Source organism: Pomacea canaliculata, linkage group LG3 (assembly GCF_003073045.1).
Source record: "Pomacea canaliculata isolate SZHN2017 linkage group LG3, ASM307304v1, whole genome shotgun sequence".
NCBI lineage: Eukaryota > Metazoa > Mollusca > Gastropoda > Architaenioglossa > Ampullariidae > Pomacea > Pomacea canaliculata.
Genome location: NC_037592.1, coordinates 34,193,174 through 34,211,275, shown reverse-complemented (window position 1 = coordinate 34,211,275; position 18,102 = coordinate 34,193,174). Strand labels below are relative to the sequence as shown.

The 18,102-nt window shown below is 37.3% G+C and overlaps 2 protein-coding genes across 8 annotated transcripts; one reads left to right on the top strand and one right to left on the bottom strand.

The window, feature by feature from the left end:
* The first annotated feature begins 726 nt into the window (after positions 1 to 726).
* On the top strand, positions 727 to 10,222 carry LOC112558553 (cytochrome P450 3A24-like). Of its 6 annotated transcripts, none has more exons than XM_025229064.1 (15): positions 727 to 1,016; positions 1,727 to 1,824; positions 1,976 to 2,072; positions 2,339 to 2,391; positions 3,357 to 3,453; positions 3,833 to 3,952; positions 4,949 to 5,037; positions 5,281 to 5,423; positions 5,738 to 5,862; positions 6,733 to 6,856; positions 7,261 to 7,418; positions 7,951 to 8,039; positions 8,861 to 8,998; positions 9,168 to 9,330; positions 9,655 to 10,222. In XM_025229064.1, the coding sequence occupies exons 2-15, from the start codon at positions 1,742 to 1,744 to the stop codon at positions 9,730 to 9,732; spliced, it is 1,557 nt and encodes a 518-aa protein (XP_025084849.1). In that variant the 5' UTR covers positions 727 to 1,016; positions 1,727 to 1,741; the 3' UTR covers positions 9,733 to 10,222. The 6 variants fall into 6 exon arrangements, with proteins under 6 accessions (XP_025084849.1, XP_025084848.1, XP_025084847.1 ...); XM_025229063.1 differs by having other exon boundaries at positions 727 to 1,143; positions 1,732 to 1,824; XM_025229062.1 differs by having other exon boundaries at positions 727 to 1,143.
* An 851-nt stretch (positions 10,223 to 11,073) lies between these two features.
* Positions 11,074 to 18,098, bottom strand: LOC112558551 (nucleoporin p54-like). 2 transcript variants are annotated; one of them, XM_025229055.1, is made up of 10 exons: positions 17,663 to 18,098; positions 15,788 to 16,039; positions 15,062 to 15,273; positions 14,469 to 14,653; positions 13,861 to 14,060; positions 13,055 to 13,203; positions 12,480 to 12,587; positions 12,018 to 12,137; positions 11,480 to 11,590; positions 11,074 to 11,384 (listed from the first exon to the last, which is right to left on the bottom strand). In XM_025229055.1, exons 1-10 carry the CDS (start codon positions 18,060 to 18,062, stop codon positions 11,271 to 11,273), a joined length of 1,851 nt encoding a protein of 616 aa, XP_025084840.1. In that variant the 5' UTR covers positions 18,063 to 18,098; the 3' UTR covers positions 11,074 to 11,270. The 2 variants fall into 2 exon arrangements, with proteins under 2 accessions (XP_025084840.1, XP_025084841.1); XM_025229056.1 differs by having other exon boundaries at positions 15,788 to 16,024.
* Between the last annotated feature and the right edge of the window lie 4 nt (positions 18,099 to 18,102).

Below are 18,102 nucleotides of genomic sequence, written 5' to 3'. Positions count from 1 at the left end.
CAACTTTTCGTGCAATCCACAATTTAACGATCGTGCAGAGATATATTTCTGCTGCGCTTTCATTGTTGCTGTACATTTATATCAAGGATGTTTATAGGTGGATTGCCGTCTGTCTGCCAAGACCATGCTTAGCCGCTTGCGAAATTCTACACTGTTAGTCTCGGTGAACCTAAACAAAGAATGTGACTAAACCGGAAGCTTTGTACGAACATGAGTTTTGTTTTTGTTTTTTTTTTAATAGTAGTTAATCTGAAGCGTGAATAAACCGGAAACTTTGTACACACCTGCCTCGTTTTAAACTGAAAAAAAAAAACTGGAAAAAATCGGCTGCCAGGAGTCCCGTAATACAAGTTCGTGTGTATATTGTGTTTAGAATCCTTAATGGGGAGGCCAATAATTGTTGTCATTCGCCTTTTCGGCAGGGACAACATTTAACTTGCATACCTCTTGCAGATTATACCTACATATGCACGTACTGCATAGAACGTCATGACAGACTACGATTCGTACTCGTGCAGATCCTTCGACAGACGACTGATCGATCACACATCGATCGACTGGCTAGACTGCCGATGATATATATAGCTGACCAATAAAAATAATACGGCAGATAAGAAAATCAATATCTCTTAAAGTTATTTAAAGATTATCGGAGAGAACTGGAAAGTAAATGAGCGTGAATGATCCACGAACAGGGCAGAACATGGTGTCGCTGATCCAGCATATATATATGCTATAGTAAATTAAGTATAGTTGATGGTTGTTGGCAAGTACTTCGATCAAGAGGTGATTCCGCGCTATGTCGAGGGGAGAGCGGGTGTTATAACAGGCGTACTCGGGGAAAAACCCCGAGGCCACACCTGGTCACACACAGAAAGTGTTCCGAGACGAGATCTGAACCCTGGCCTCTCACTGCACAGCTAGCTGGCGACAAGCGAGTGTCGTAGCCACTACACCACCGGGCGCAGCGTCGAAGTAGGTCGTTCGTGCGTTTGCGCAACCATTGACACATTCAGGTCATTACTTTGGGTTCTTGTGTACTTATATGCTAGCTACTATAAAGGTACCGTTAACTGAGATGTAGCCGGTATATTTTGTCACGGTAGCACGCATTTCGGAGTTGGACAGGTGACATACACAAAGGTACTTTTTTCCTTATATCAGTTTGCAGTGCAAACTCTATTTGTTTACTTATATATTTGTATACTTACTTTTGAAAAAAAAAAAAAAAATCACTCGACTTTCAACTCGATATATACACATTATTACACCAATTTGTTTCCTCGGTAAGACGAATTCGTAGGATTTTATCAGAGCAACGAAACGTCATCCCTGTGTATTCATCTACTGAGGCTTATTTATGTGGTCATGTTTCCAGAAACCAAACCAGTAAAATAATGTTTGGATATGAAAATGGGTCGACTTCCATTCACACTAGTGTTAAATTTTGTCATTCAAAGTAATTGTGGTCATGAGCAGAAATTATAATTATATTTGTATCCAACAAAAAAGGTGTTATATAGTACTCGCACTTTACAGGCACTAAAGTGAAATTTTAAAACCTTTATGAAATTTTTTCTCTAAGCACTTTAAAGAAATTAATTGCAGTTTGTCACCTGTTCATGTCATTTTAGCAATCACAATAAAGCATTTGAATAACTTTTAAATGTTTATGTTCTCATTTTTACTGTCAGGTGCAGTTATAACTGCATAATTTTTGTGGCAGTCCAGATCATACATTATGACAGATACAGAAGCAGGCTGGGTCTCACTGACCACTTGTCTGGTTGTTGGTGTCGTAACACTTGCAGTATTATGGCTTTGGTGAGTACTACGTACAGTAGTTGGGTTAATTATAAGTATCTTTATTTGCTATAAATTTCAAAGACATATAAGACAGATTGCATTATTAGGTTTTGTGAATCAGTAGTGAAGTTCACATGTGCGTCCCATTAATACGTGTGGTCTTGTTCAGGCGCTCTTGTCAAGTGCTGATGACATTTAAACGGATGGGTGTTCCTGGTCCGATGCCCATTCCTCTGTTTGGGAATATGTTGACCATGATCAGGCAGGTGTGTAAGCTTGCTGAGTACTTTTGAGAAAACTATATTACATTATAAGCAATTAGCAAGATGTAGACTATTATGAGAAGGGGCAGTTTTGTTCTTGGTAACATATCTTAAATAAACAGTGGAAAGCTTGTATGGTATATATACTGATTTTGATAATTGTATATACATATACACATTCACTTTATGTAGAAATAAATGTGCATAACAACAAGCCATAGTCAATTGATCGTGTAAACAGGTTACACTTCTAATGTATACTTTTTCAGGGATTTGCTGAAAGCTTTCCAATTTGGAACAAGCAGTATGGAAAGATATATGGGTATGTGTTAATGTCATTTAATAATAATAAAGTTAATTTATATAGCACCATTTCTCAGACCTGTGGGTAAGCTCATGGTGCTTTACAAAAAACACACACACACACACACAAAATGTATTCATATACACAGACACACATAGCATAACACGTAAATGTGTTGTCTATAGAATGCCATGTAGGAGGAAGTACATGTAGCCAAAAGTTGCTCCCAGCTTGCACAGTTCATTTGAAAAATTTTAATCCAGACTGCAAATGCTTCTTTCCTCACCCCAGTTCCTGTCAAGGAATGGATCTAATAAGCAGAAGTCTGATTATTTTTGTGCTTCTCATAAGGTTGCCTTCAGAATGTCTTTGAAAAACCATAATGAGTTCACAATCCAGTACAAATTAATCTACCAGTGTGAAAATGATATGAACGATAGATTCCTACTGCTTGGATGCAAGAATTTCTAAGGGGTTAATGTATGGTTTTAGTAAGGCTTTGTGTTTATGTAGGTGTCTAGCCCTCCTTTCTCTCTGAAACCTTTTTTAGTGATTCTTTGGTCCGTTCTTTAGTAGAGGGGCAGAAGGATTTTCATCTGTGATGCAATAGCAAGTCTTCCAAATATAAAATTTTAGAGTTAATTATACATTTTGTTTTCGGTAGAATGTACAAAAAAAATTACATGCTCAAAAGAAACATATATAGTCTATTGAAATGGCAGTAGGACTTGCTAGATCTCATAATATAAGAAATATACTTATGTGTGTGTGTTTGTGTGTATGTGAGAGAGAGAGAGAAGGGTTTTGACACATTGCTCATTATGGTGTTTGGTAGAAAACATTATTTTGCATGCTGCACATTACATCTGCATATTGAGGATGTGATACTGGTATCATGAGAGAAGTGCCAACGTGTGTACAGAATTCTTTTCACATGACCAGGAACAGAAACAGTAAATCAAATCCTTACATTCTTTTTACAGTATCTTCTTGCCAGGGGGACCAGGTCTGGTGATCAGTGACCTTGACATAATCAAAGATATTGCAATTAAAAAGTTCTCACAGTTTCCCAACAGACTGGTTAAGTTATGATTTCAACTCTTTTTCGAGATCTCTCCTAGCATTTGTCACAAACAAAAAAAAGCATGGTGGATTTACTCCTTCAGTTTGATTTGTGTGTTTTTACTTTTGTACCAACACACAAACATGTCTGCCACTTACACCAGCAGTGATCCACTAAATTTATAAGTACGCATAGTTGCAGATGTCTGCTCTGCACATTTTAATTTTAAGCATTTTATGTTTAAAGCTAAAAAATGAAGCTAGTGTAAATAACTATCATGTCAGCTGATGAAAATATTTTAACAGTCAAGCTTAGCATTTTTTGTCATGTGTGTTGTCTTCTATAAAAGATGAGTTTATACTTAAAATATGACTTGAATATAAATTGATTCTACAGCCACAAGAAGCATTCAAGTTTAAACCATGGAGTGGAAATTTACTGGCACTGAGAGGTGACCACTGGAAGCATGTTCGTGGCATACTTTCGCCCACATTCAGTTCTGGCAAACTCAAAAAGGTATATTCCACATTTAGCATAGATTTTTAAAACTCTAAATACAGTCTTGTTATCTTTAAATTTGTTATTTTTTGTAGCTTACCTATAACTGCACTTTGAATGGATTGTCTCCAGACTTACTTTGATTGTATGCACATTTTGTGCTGACCATATGATGAGTTGGAAAGATTGGGTTTTGGTTTCACCTATCCCTTTTGTATGTGGTAGAATTTTTTTTTTTAAAGGTAGCCTTTAAAAGTTGTTATCAATGACACATAGTCACATGATTTTTAGTTACTGTGCAGCAAAACAATGGAACTCTCTTCCTTTCCATATCCACCACCTACCCACTATTGAATCCTTTAAATGTGCACTGAATACACACCTCTTCCTTAAGCATTACTCCTTACAACAGTCCACACAATGCTAATCCTTTTTCACACCCTTCCCAGCCTTTCTGCTTGTGCTACTTCCCTACTCATCTTCCTTTGCCAAAACCATGATATGCTCAGTCCTTGTTACTTAGATCCTCTTTATATTTTTTGGTATTTGTCTTTTATTCATCATTATTATTGTTGTTTATCCTTCCATTGTTAATGTGTTTGCTTGTTCTTCTGTCCCTTAAATGTTGTCCATGTCTCATTCTTGTTCTTATAACTGCTAAGGTCATGCTCCTTAGGAGTGAGTATGTGCTACATAAATTTAGCATTTATTATTATTATCCATAAAGTACTTGCCAGATGACCAAAATAATGCTAGCTCTAAAGTATTTTACCCATTTAACATACTATAATTTATAAGGTGTATTAGTAAGAAGTGTAGCGACTGTTATAATGATAGGAAGATAGACTTGGGGTTGAAGCTCTAGCATTTTCACATATTATGTTTATTTCGATAAATAATATTATACAGATGGGCTGACAGGTGATAGCAAATATTCCCTCTTTTGGGGCTGTATTAAGGAGAAGAAGATAATGATTATCTTTGTTGTTATTGTTATTATCATCATCACCACAGATGGCTCCTGCCATAGAGAGAGTGGTACTTAACCTTGCTGACAATGTGACTGTGAAAGCCAAGCAAGGAGAGATGGTTGAATTAAAAGAGTGAGTCTGAGACCTAGTCTTTAAAATAAAAAAGCAGTCTGCTCAGTCTATTGCAAGACTCAAACCTTTTTAGACCACTGACCTTTTTATTCTAATGCTGGATTAAATTACTGGATGAAAAGAAATTAAAAATACACATATCTGTAAGCACATTCTAATTATATAAAATAAGAAATATCAGTTACAGAATGACCAGGTAGGGCAGCTAGTGACAAGTGACATTGTTGCTAACTTTATTTGCAGATTCTGTAGCAGTTTTGCCATGGATGTCTTTGCTGGTGCAGCTTTTGGACTTCAGGTGGACTCTGTGAAGAATCCTAAAGATCCATTTATTCGCCATGCCCATGACTTGCTGTTTGGAAGACAATGGCTAATACCAATTCTTGGTAATACAGTCATGCCTAGTGTCCCCATTTGATTTCAGCCTATGAAAAAGGAAAATTAAAGAAATAAACAGTTTATAAATTTCAACAATGAAAGAACAGGCTGTAACATGGTAAAATCTTTTGAATGTACTTCAGATATTAAACATCTGCTGAAGATAATAACTATTGTTTCAAATTGAAACTTGTTTTGTCTGTAGTTTGTAACACTAATTTGCATATCCCTCAAGCGTAGTAGTGAACAAGGAAACAGGCAATTAAATGTCTGGGTTGCTATTTTGGCTTTAAGAAATTTATAAGCTTTCCATTTCTTTCAGTGACATTTCCATTTTTGGTGCCATTGTTCTTCAGAATTGGTCTGACACTATCTCCAAAAGAGACCACAGACTTTTTTTACGATGTCACAGAAAGTGCTTTAAAAGAGAGGCTCAAGGAGAAAGAGGTTTGGCTACAAAGTAGAGGTGCTGTGTTGCATGTAATAGTGAATGAGTTAGCAGGCAGTCTAGGGACCAGTAAAGGATAAGAGCATTGTATGTTAACCCTTCCAGCATAGGATAGAGATAGAGGATAGAGATTGTCATACTTGAGACAGCTTGACACGACTTTCTTGTCTTACAAGAAAATGGCATGTAAAAATTTTGCTGCCAGGCAGTTAACAAGAGAAGCAGAAAAATGTATAATATTCCAAAAGGGAGAATTCATAATCATATGCTAATTAACATTGAATGTTGAAAAGGTCACTAAAAGAGATCAAAATAAATTATTGTTAACATTTATTTCCACAAACCTACACACCCAAATGTTTAGCGGTGTTATGGTTAAAGAAATGAAGTTTCTCTTTGCCTTGCTTGTTGACAGCTTTATCTGATGAAAGTAGCTTAAAATGTCTAACTGGTACATAGGAAGAATCACCCAAAGTCATGGTAACCTTTGTCCTCACACAACACAAGAACTTTTCTGCCTGTTCTGTTGTTGCAAAATTGAGTGCTTATCATTTTTACAGAAAATGATACATCTTGCTGCCACTCACAAGATGGTGATATGTGTTCACACTTTGATGATCTTTGTCTGCGTCTAACCCTAACCCTAACCCTAACCCTCAGCCAATATTTAGGATTGAATGGAACATGGAGCATGGTCATGAGGTGACATTGGGTTTCAATGATCATTATGAAACACCATGATCAAAGACAATACTGATAAGTTTATTTTAAAAGAAGCTTATCATTGATATGAAAAATATTGTTCTTTATTCCTGTTACAAAACCTCAGTCTGAGATCTGTATCTAGAATGAATATTATTTGCCCCCAGAAATTCAGTGACTTCCTTCAGCTGCTTGTAGATGCTGAGAAAGAACTGGAAAAGCAGCATGAGATCGATGCTGAAATTGACCACAGATCACAACTGCACACTTCCACTCAATGGACACGCAAAGGTAATTCGAATCTTCAGCTGACAGGCCATGAAGAAAGGGCTTAACCTTCTTGCTGTTAATCCTCAGTGCTTATTAGGCCTCAGAGTTTTATGTAAAAATGGTTAGCCTTGAAAAGTGCTTGAGTGTAATACTGCAGCTGAGGTCAGATCAGGTTATTTTGATGTGGGTTAATCATTTTTACATAAAATTCAGAGCCCAAGTAACATTTTGAGTTTTTTTTAAATGTAGAAATTTGTGTAATGGTAGGGATTAACATGAAGACAAGGAAAAAGAATTGTTTGATGTACAGTTAAGTATATTTCAGTTTGATAGAAAAAAAATTATATCATAACTATCCTTATGGAGATTGGAAGGAAATGAGTCTGAAGGCAAACATTGCTGATATGCCTAGTGTTATCTTACAGGTTTGACACGAGATGAAATTCACAGCAATTCCCTAGTGTTTCTATTTGCTGGTTTTGATACAGTCTCCACTGCAATGTCCTATACCTTGTTTTGTTTGGCTGCTAATCCTGAATGTCTTCGCAAAGCACAACAAGAAGTTGATGAGAAACTGGGAAAGGTAATAGGAGTTGTCCTTTTATTTGAATCATTTTCTTCACCTACACACTCTTTGCTACAGAAAATGTGAAGTCCAGCTGGAGATTTAAGGATAAACCCTTTCAACTATGGGAATCTCTTACAGTTTGATATTTGATTTGTTGAATGAGAAATGTAATAATAATTTTCAGGTACACTATATATGGTCATAAAATTTGAGAGTATGTAGTTTGTAGGACATTGGAGTATCATTAATGTTTAGGAAATTACTCCTTCATTTCTTTGACGTTTAGAGGGCTGTCTTGTTTCAGTTTAAAGTATCTTGCCTGCTGAGTAAATATGCATTTTCTGCTATCCATTTGATACACGTTTGGGAGAGACAGGTGCTCAGAGTTTTACAAAACAAATTAAAAATTGTTTTAACAGTGTATAGCAATGAGAAGTTTATGCAAGCTGTCAGAAGAAGAGAATGTTTAAAAAAAATTTGCGTGAATATGACACATTGCATCTAGTTCAGCCAAGAAGCAGATTTGTGAAATAAAGTTCTTTTTCAGAAACTTGCTGATTACACTACTGCAAATGAGCTGGTGTACCTCGACATGTGCCTGAATGAGGCCTTGAGGATGTTTACTCCAGGATTTGTGTGAGTGCTACAATCAGTTTCCAGCCAGGATAATCTAAATCTGCTTTGTTCTTATTCTTCTTTTCTGTTAACTAGTAATTGTTGGCTTGGGGGCTGTTGGGCTTTTTGGAATTGGGGGTGGGGGCAACTTACAGGCAGAATTTCTACCTTGTGGTTGGAAAGAATGGTTCAAAGCTGGCAAAAGGAGGTGACAGTACTTGTCATGCCAAGTGGAAGTAATTACGAAGCATGACCATTTGGGTAACGGGGACCGCTTATCCCTGGGTCAGACTATTGCTTCCCATTATGAAGTAAAAATTAAGAGTTTAAGTTCCCCCTCACTGTCTCAAAAAATCACCACTTTCAACAGCCCTCTATCACCCAAGGAACAGTCACTATTTGACTTTAAAAAAATCATGAAGTCATTATTATTTAAGCATTGGCCACAGTTCATGAACTTGCACCATTAATGCAACTATTCATTGAGTGTGACATGATAAAAGAATGAAGATACAGCAATTGAGAAAAGATTGCTGGTTCTGTTCTCATTTCTCATGTATGTAGTCATACACTATAAGCATATGGTCATACACTCTGTATATGATGATACACTATGTGTATACTATAGTCACACTCTATATAGTCATGCTATATGTATATAGTCACACTCTATATGTATATGGTCATACACTGATGGGTTCTGGACCTTTATATAGGTGGTTTGCATTGAATATATTCTGCAGCAAAGGTGAATGACTTGTACAGTCTACATTGGTGCTACTGTTAAGCTGTGGTCACTTTTCCGTCTTTGAATAACATCAGTTGCACTTGTGCTATCTTAGCGTTGACAGGCAGTGTGCTGAGGATACAGAAGTGGAAGGTTGCAAGGTACCTGAAGGAATGCTTATTTTTTTCCCAGCTCATGCCATCCATAATGACCCTCAGATTTGGCCTAATCCAACCAAGTATGATCCAGAGAGGTAGGAAACAGTCTCTACAACGTCTTCTTTCCTACATAACATTCATCCTTTTCTCCCAGCCTTTGGTCATCTCCATTCATGTGATTGTTTACCTTTAAATATGCAGCCATCTTTTACTTTCAACTTATACATATATACCCATCTATTATTTATATTGTTTGCTTTGCAGACACACACCTGAGGCACGTGCAACCAGACATCCATGCAGCTTTTTGCCTTTTGGGCTGGGACCCCGCAACTGTATCGGCATGAGACTGGCACAGCTGGAGATCCGCATGGCTCTGGCAGCTATCCTACAGCGAGCCACTCCAGTGCTGTGTGAGAAATCAGTGGTGAGTCATGAGTTTGATTGTCAGCTCAGGTGTGGTTTTAACCAATTGATAACAAGTATTAATTGCTGGTTATCAAAGAGGCAGCAGTTCAAACTTCGACAGTCTTATTTCCACTAGTAAGACATTTTTCCAGGGGTCTTCAGGAGAACATGACGCTGTTGTCACTGGCCATAAAAAGGGGAAAATGCTCATGTACAAATGCACTGCACACAGATATTCATACATACTGTTCAACACACGTTCAGTCTTTTCTCACATTCCCAAACTAGATGGCTTCCCATTTGCTTGTTTTCCACACTGGGTGTTTCTCATTGCTTGTTTTAGTATCCGCCCCGGAGTTTTGAGTTTGGTCGCATCACTAGCCGTGATGGTCTGTGGGTGAAATTCCAGCTCCGTGACTGAAGTAACATGAGTTATGTAACCCTGAGAAGACCTGCTCAAAGGTAAAAAGAGAGATATTTCACATGAAACAATGCCTGGATAAAAAAAAGTGAAAAATTAGGATTTTGTCAGGTTAAGACATTATCAGCTTTAGCTCCCGTTATTCATCTACTGCACTTTGCATGAAGTGCCACTCATGTTTATGTTTTGCATTCATGTTACACCAGGTGAATGGCTTATTGAATAGTAGGGTGCCTTTGTTTTCTTGTGAATTATATGTTGCTTGTAAAGAGTGCTATCCATTATCACGGACAAAGGATAGCAGAAAAATTGAATCTTATGTGCCTTCAGTGGTTTTTATCCCCTCTTGACCTTTGCAAGACATTTTAAAGTCTGTTGGTGATTGTCAGGGGATTTCTTCTTGTGTTATTAGCTCAGTCTTTTTTTGTTTATATGATAATCATGTTTTTGAAATATGGACCATCAATTAAACAGTCATGCAGCAAACTTATCATTTGTACTCTGTGATAATTCCTATCTTGTAGATACTTCATCAATGAAGAAAGTTTCTGCATTAGTGTGCAATTAAGTACATGTATTACAAAGATGTTATTTATTGTAGGGAGTAAGTAAACTGACATCCCATGAAGTGGAAAAAAAAAACCCAGCTTAAAATATATGTCCATCTTTGTAACTTAATTATAGTGTATTTTATCAAGATAATCATAGAATTTGTAGACCCCATTTCTCCATGTGAAGTTGAGCTCAACATGTTGTGCACTAAAGACTACAAATGAGCTGACAGTTAACCATACAATGAAAAAAAAAATGCAAACAACAGTAAATGGATGACACTATAGAAAACATGAACAAAGTGCATGGATGAAGAAGAGTTCTGAGGACATACTCAGTTTGAAGAGAAAGGGGCCCAGAATTTCAAATGGTGGGGCCAGAGAAGCTCTGTTTAATTTCTCATCTGATGTGCAGCACAGAGAGGTTGGCACATGCATATTATAAGAGAGCTACTGTGTTGGTCGAGCATCAGTATTACAAGCATCCTGGAGCAAGGCATTAATAATGTTGCTTGACATCTTGTAATGAATGCAAGTTTGAACTGGCTGCCAGTGTAACCCCTGGAGAAGGGTTGTAGAACCACTTTTGATCCAGTACAGGAAACGTAAATGTGAAATTTGCAGTATTTCTTTCCTTCTGTTTTTTTTTTATTCATAAAGATCAAAAGCTGCAAGCATCTTTAGTAACTCATTCTCCTTTGTGCATATATGGCTTACTGCCTGTGGCTACACTTTACACAAGTAGTATATAAATATACTATTTTTTACACAAATATTTAGACACGAACAATTGTATTTCAGTTTATTTGCAAAAAACAGGATTACAATTTGGCTTCTTCATGTTGATAAAAAAAAATGTCTTAGGTAAAACAGATTTTGGCTTGGCCATTAAGAGTTCAACATTTGCACCAATAATGCATTCAAGTAGAGAAGACTGGGACTTGTCAGCATATGTTAGAATGCTGCTTCTCCTCAGCTCTCATCTTGTTATCTGCCCACCCTGGATGCTGCCAGCAACTGCTCCATGCGAGTGAGGTTTTCAGAGTCTGTTTTGATTATGTCTATCAGATGTTGAAGTCCTTCTTGCTGTTGTTTTAGTATCTGTGATATGAAACAGAAAAAAAATATTTTCAAAGCTTCTGAGGTTTGTGACTGACCATTGTTAAATTAAGCCAATGCATAAAATCTGTGATTACCTGTTTGATTTCTGCCTGCATGTGGGTGTCCATCTGGTAGGCAGGTTCACCCCATCCCAATCCTGCCTGGCTCTGCATTCTTATCTGAGACATCAGCTCATTCAGGCGACCCTGTATCATAATTATTATGAACTATAATGTTATGCTTATGCGTGTGTGTGTGTGAGAGAGAGAGAACATTCAGTGTAAATTTAGTATCAACAGTTACAAATGTCTTCACCTTTCTGTCGCTCTTTAATGCACTAATTGCAGCTTGTTGTCTGGAGTTGAGATGATGGAAGTTTGCTGCGCTTTGGCAGCTGTTACAGTATCAAACTATGCACTGGCAGCTAATGCTGTATCTTACTATTATGCACTACACATTAGTCCACCAAGATAAATATACCATAAGGTCTCAAAAAAGTGTGTAGGGTAATCTATATCAAATGAAAGCCCCTTCTATGAGCTCATTTTTGCATTTATAATTGTTTATATATTCTCCATAAAGAGAAGACTGGGATAAGTTAAGACTAAACGAAGTGGCTGCTAGCCCACAGACCTTGAACTGAGTAGGGTGGTTAAGCTCCACCTGTAACTGCTCAAGCTGAACTTTCAGTGTCTCTTCCTCTGCCTGAATTGCATACCCAAGTTTGCGACAGATTTCTTGCTTTACAATTACCTGACAAATAAACCATGATAGGCAAAACAGAATTAAGGCAATGTAATTCCAGTTAAGTGCAAACAAAAAGTGATACAAAATTAAACTTGAAAAGGGAAAATATACTTGTCCAGACACTAAGGAATGTAAAACAGAACAACTCAAATGCTGCTCTTTTTATTGGCCAACTTTGTAGTAGCTGTCCTATTTTTGATAAATATATAAACAGCCCATAAACCATTGCAAACACAGTTCTGGCAAAAGATCCACTGCTTACAAAGCCAACATCTAGATCTAAGTAAATAAAGTATAAAAAAAAAAAAAAAAAAATAACCTGATGCAAAATAAATGCCCTTGTCTCACCTTAAGAAGTCGGTGTCCCAGTTCGAGGTGCTTCCGCTTGTAGTCATCCAGCTTGGCTAGAGTCTGACTATGCTGTGTCTGTAGTTCACTCAAATCACCAGCCATCACCTAAATGATTGCATTCATGACTTTGTGTATGCCATAATTTTTTTTAAAGTTAAAGTTATCCCTAACAATTATTGAATATAAATTTAAAATCAATCTGTCAAACTAGAAATGCACAAAAGCAAAACTGGTTATTGATGAAGAAAATCTAGCTACCAGTCCTTCAAATTATCAGATTTTTTTTCAAATGTAACTTCTCATAAAGAACATAAAGATACAAAATTTCCTTGCAAATTTTCTCTCTTCATTACTCACAACCCTCTTCTGAAGAGTCTTTTATAGTAGTTTAGGACATATGCACCTGAATACATAAGGCCCATGGTGGCCAACGCCTCTCCCAATGATCAAGGGTAGTAATTTGTTGGTTAAAGAGCAGTTGTACCCCCTAATCTCCTAATAGTTTGTCTGGTGAAGTTAAAGAAGAAAGTTAAATGCCTACATCCATAAAATCTTTCCTAACACAAGCTCACATCAAGTCTCTGCTGGTGAAGCTTTGTTTCTTCCTGTTGATGCTTGAGTCGCCTCTGAAGCTCCCTGAAGCCCACCATTGGCACAGGAACCAGTCTGTCTGGATCAGGATTATCTAGCTTGGCCTGGCGCCAAAGCAAGGGATCGATACCTGAAATAGTAAATGACTGCAATGAATGATTCAGTCACAGATCAGCATCAGCATTAGCATTAAGTTCGTAGAATTTTTCTTTAAATTGTCTTTGACAGTCACCAAAAGAAACAACAAAAAATACAGTTTATTCAAATGAAAATGATGAAAAATTAAGTAGCCAGTCAGAAGTCTTCAAAAACTTGAACTTTTATACCTCCATAAGGTCATGGCTCTAAGTTCTAGACCACATAAAATTAATACCTTCTAACTGTGCCTATACATTTGATCCCTGTTTGGAGCATGGAATTTTTAATTAAGCTTGTCATCAGTCAATATTCTGGTCTGATTCTAAAGTTATTGCTGTTGTTGCCTTGTCCTCCTTTAGTCTTGAAGCATTTAATTTTAGGTTTTACCATTCAATATGCTCGAATACTTTCTCATCCCATAACAACTGGGAGATGGATAACCTGAAGAAAAATCAAACACGATCAAAAAAGAAAAACCATGTATTCCTGTTTCTGCATCACTTTCCCATCTCATCCAAAACTAGGAAATGAATGGTGTTAGAAAGATAAATCTCTCAATAACTCAGGAATGATACCATACATAAAAATGCATGAGTATTAGTACTACAAATGTAACCTGTTCAAAAGAAAAGAGGTAACTGTTTATCACCTGCTGGCGGGTTGTTTAAGTATTCCTTGATCTGCTCAGGTGTCCAACCCATTTTTGGTAGGATTCGCTCAGCTGCCAACTGGCTAGTAAGCTGTGACCACTGAGCCTGCTGCTGAAAAAAGTTGCAAAGCTCTTGTGCTGGCACTCGCTTGGCGGGGCCCTGAGCTGGTCGCTCAATCACGTAGATTATAAGCTCTGTCCTGGGAATAAGGAGCAATGGCAGGTCTTCAATGATAATGATTAAAAAAATGTGTTGAACTATAATATATAATCTTATATACAAATGCTTGCAAACACAGATGCACTTATGTATGTACATATTAGCTAAAGTTTTATTCTTTTAATGAAACTCTCCAGTCTTGCATTTCCTGCATGATCATTATTGTAGCATCACTCACTGATTGCTACTCAAGTGTGAAAATTTTAAAGATTGTGCAGAGCTGAACCTGAAATTCTGTCAATAACATCAGGCAAAGAGCTTAATTTGAAGGTCTTTATGCACTTTTCATGTTTTAAAGCATAATCTTAGGATGCAAAAAATGTAGCCAAGTCCCACAGCCCAGACAAAATAAAAACTTTTAAAGATAACAGCATGATGTACTGCTAACCTGTCTTCTGGCATGGGTCGAATCCCTTCCACACAAACACTCAAGGTTGGTCTGGCCAATATTCTGGTGATAGTGTCGACCACTTGCTGCTGTACTGAACTTACATCATTTTCCTTTTTATTCAGCACCAATGCCACGAGCCCATCCTCATTGCGACCAGTTGGTATCACATGATACCCAACAGCCTACAAACGAAAGACACGCAAGACTTCTACGATAAGAAAGTTCTGTTTTGCTAGTGTGTTTCAATGCCTCAGTGGTGCCCAACCTTTTCTCAAACGAGGGCGGCACTGGACATGATATAAAATCTCGAGGGCCAGCACATGGTGGTTTTGCCAGAATCATGACATTGAAAAATGAAATTGTGTTGTGTCTGGTTAAAATGAGAGGGCCGGATATGGCCCGCAGGTTGTAGGTTGGGAATACCTGGCCTAAGTCTTTGCAAGTTATGAGCTGCTTGAAGGGTTTATGTATGTCTTAATAGTAATAATGAGTATGACACACATACCACCTTGAACATAGAGCCTGAACAAGTACACTTCACAGACTCTGTGATCCAGTAAAACAAAAGAACATTTAAAATGCTTTTTCACCTTAAATCGGCAGAAGGGATTATCTGGTTTGAATTCAACAAATCCACCACTCTGGTTGAAGTAGCCCTTTCCTGAGCCCCAACATGCTTGCAGCTGATTCCATCGGGCGATTATAGCATCTCTTTCATCTCCAAATATCTGGGGCAGGGAAACTGCCATAGCCAGGTTTGCAAGAGCATTTTCTTGTTGCTGTTGCGGTTGTTGTGGCTGACCTGCAAAAGGGATAATCTTGCCGACGTTAAAGTATACAAACATATTTTTACTCAACATAGTTCTGCATGAGCACAGACCCACACATGTATAATAAAGTTTCACTCCATAGAAAATAAAGGCTGGGAGGAAAAACAGCAAGTAGGCAACTACATTATCTCTGTTCTGTTTAGTTTACAGATTTTTCTCCTTAGTTCTTTCAACATTAGTGTGAGATGGATCAGATGAAGTTACTTTAACTAAAAGTAACATTATGCTATGTTAACCATGGCATTTAATAATAATAAAAGCAAAATTTGTAAAGCGCATGATCACACTCCTAAGGAGCATGCTCTTAGCGCCTAAGAACAAGAACCAAACATGGACAGCACCAAGGGACAGGAAAACAAACAAATAACATATGAACTATAAAAGAATAAACAACAGTCCTAATGAAGAATAAAATCAAATACAGAAAATGCAAAGAGGAACCATTTCAGGAAAAATTTAGTGAAAAATTAACAATTTCATTCTCACCAAATATTGAAGTGCCAGTTCCAAATGCGGTCCCAGTCCCAAATGTAGTACCAGTGCCAGTCCCAAATATAGTGCCAGTCCCAGTGCCAGTTCCAAATGTAGTACCAGTGCCAGTTCCAAATGTAGTACCAGTGCCAGTTCCAGTCCCAAATGTAGTGCCAGTTCCAGTCCCAAAGTTAAAGGCTGGTTTTGTTGTGCCAAAACCAGTGCTGCCTGCTGTTCCAAATCCTGTTGATGCTCCAAAACCAAATCCTGAAATATTACAACGAACACAACCTTCTGGTTTCTGGTTTTAATCAATTTTCTGAGCTCATTTGAGCATAGTGGTCCATAAATAAAAATTAGTTTTAAGTTGAAAAAAAAACTGACATCTATTTCTGTCTCAGATATGTGGTCAGTATAAGCACTTAAAATGTGAATAATCAAGTCAGAGTAATATAATAATAAAAACTTTCTTGTTTAGATAGAGACATATATTAACACAATTTTGAAAAACTGTTTATCAGGGTATGACAGTCTAAAATAAATTATTTCAAAAATCATTTTCAGTAATAGCTAAAAGGAAAAACAAAAGATCTGGGTTGATTCCTAGAAGATTCCTTACAAAAGACAATACTGAGTTTAGACAATTTAAAAAAAGCCCAAAAGAATTACTGCTTCTGTTCATCTAAAGTCTTGTAGAAAGAATTAATATTAATATTATACATTGTCGCTCTGTACATTATGTTAAGCCTATCTTTTATAGGTATGCAGGTTCCCAACAAATTAATCTCAAATGGAAAGAAAAACACTATCAACATGATCAGTAAGCTTTAATTAATACACAGTTACAGTTTATTATTATAATAGCAAACATGTAAAGCGCCACATTCCGATCCTATGGCCAGGCTCATGTGCTTTACGAAAAAAAAAAAAAAAACAACCCAAAATAGACATGGATGAACACATCACATACAAAATCGTTAACTAGAGAATGGCAGATGAGATTAAAGATATTTAGCAACAAGATGCTCCAGCATACACAAATCATTTGAAAAACTGATCCAGGGTGCAAATGATCCTGTCCCCACCACACCCAGTCATATAATGGATCTAATAGGTCTAGGTATTCTTTTTTTTGTCTTTTGACTGCTCATTGGTCTTCCTGCAGAATGCCTATTTGAAAACTAAAATGAGGTTACAAGCTGTCAGAAGAGAAATCTATCGATATAATAGTGTGCAGTGTTAAGGGCTTCAACTGTTCATCATTTTTCACAGATTAGGATGTGCAAGATTGCGGTACAGATCTAAAGCTTGTAGTTCAGATTCACAAAGCATTATTATGCTCGTATAAAAGTAGATCAATATATAATATATAACTAGAATTAGTTCTTGTCCACAGAGCAAACCATCGTCAATAAACTAAGATCTGCAAATGCAAAGTTGTAGATTAAACAGAAGATTTAGGATCAAGGAGTTGGAGAAAGATACAGTAAAACCAGAATAACTGTCGTGCACCAAACTCATTGGTAATTAAAAGAACTGCATGCTTGCAAATTACTAAAATGTAACGCTGAAACTGAAAAACTAATGGCTGATGATGGCAAACCCCAAAGAATGGCTAAAGAACAAAACGACATGATTCCTACAGGCTGTCACAGAAACACAGCAAAAAGTAAAGTAAACAGTAGAAATGATGAAGACAGGCACAAACTGCATATCCACTGCAGTTACAACCAAGTATATAAATAATTGTGGAGTGTGAAAGCTGTCATGCCAGTTAGGCACAGCCTCGTTTTCCTGTGGTAAATAACATATATTGTTTATTCACTTTATCATATTATATTAAAGAATAACAAATGTATTTGACATTGGGGTGCTTAGAGAGTGTTTTACCTGCGTTTGTGGTACCAGTTGAGGAACCCAGCCCTCCAAATCCAGTGTTCGCACCAAAAGTCGGTGCTGAGGATGTTGTTGTCGTTGTTCCAAAACTAAACGCTCCTGTGCTGGCAGTTGACGCACCAAAGCCACCGAAACCTGTAGCGGCAGTCGTCGTTGTGGGAGCACCAAATGAAAATCCAGTCGACCCACTAGTTGTAGCAGTAGGGAGGCCAAATGAGAATCCAGTGGTCTGTGTTGTAGCCGGTTGACCAAATCCAAGCATCCCACCAGTGTTTGAAGCAGTTGTACCAAGACCAGTTCCAAATCCCCCGAAGCCAGAAGTAGCTGCCGTTCCTGTACCGCCAAATAAAGGTTGTGCAGTTGTGGCGCCAGCTGAACCAAAACTGAACGCCATGTTTAGCAATGTGACTCGAGTTTTGAGAACGAGTGACCTC

Coding starts and splice junctions, on each gene's coding strand:
- LOC112558553 (XM_025229064.1), top strand. CDS start 1,742: ATGACAGATACAGAAGCAGGCTGGGTCTCACTGACCACTTGTCTGGTT. Junction 5,038..5,280: donor GAGATGGTTGAATTAAAAGA/GTGAGTCTGAGA, acceptor CTTTATTTGCAG/ATTCTGTAGCAGTTTTGCCA. Junction 9,331..9,654: donor TGCTGTGTGAGAAATCAGTG/GTGAGTCATGAG, acceptor TGCTTGTTTTAG/TATCCGCCCCGGAGTTTTGA.
- LOC112558551 (XM_025229055.1), bottom strand. CDS start 18,062: ATGGCGTTCAGTTTTGGTTCAGCTGGCGCCACAACTGCACAACCTTTA. Junction 16,040..17,662: donor AACTGGTACCACAAACGCAG/GTAAAACACTCT, acceptor GTAATATTTCAG/GATTTGGTTTTGGAGCATCA. Junction 13,204..13,860: donor CTTAAACAACCCGCCAGCAG/GTGATAAACAGT, acceptor TTACTATTTCAG/GTATCGATCCCTTGCTTTGG.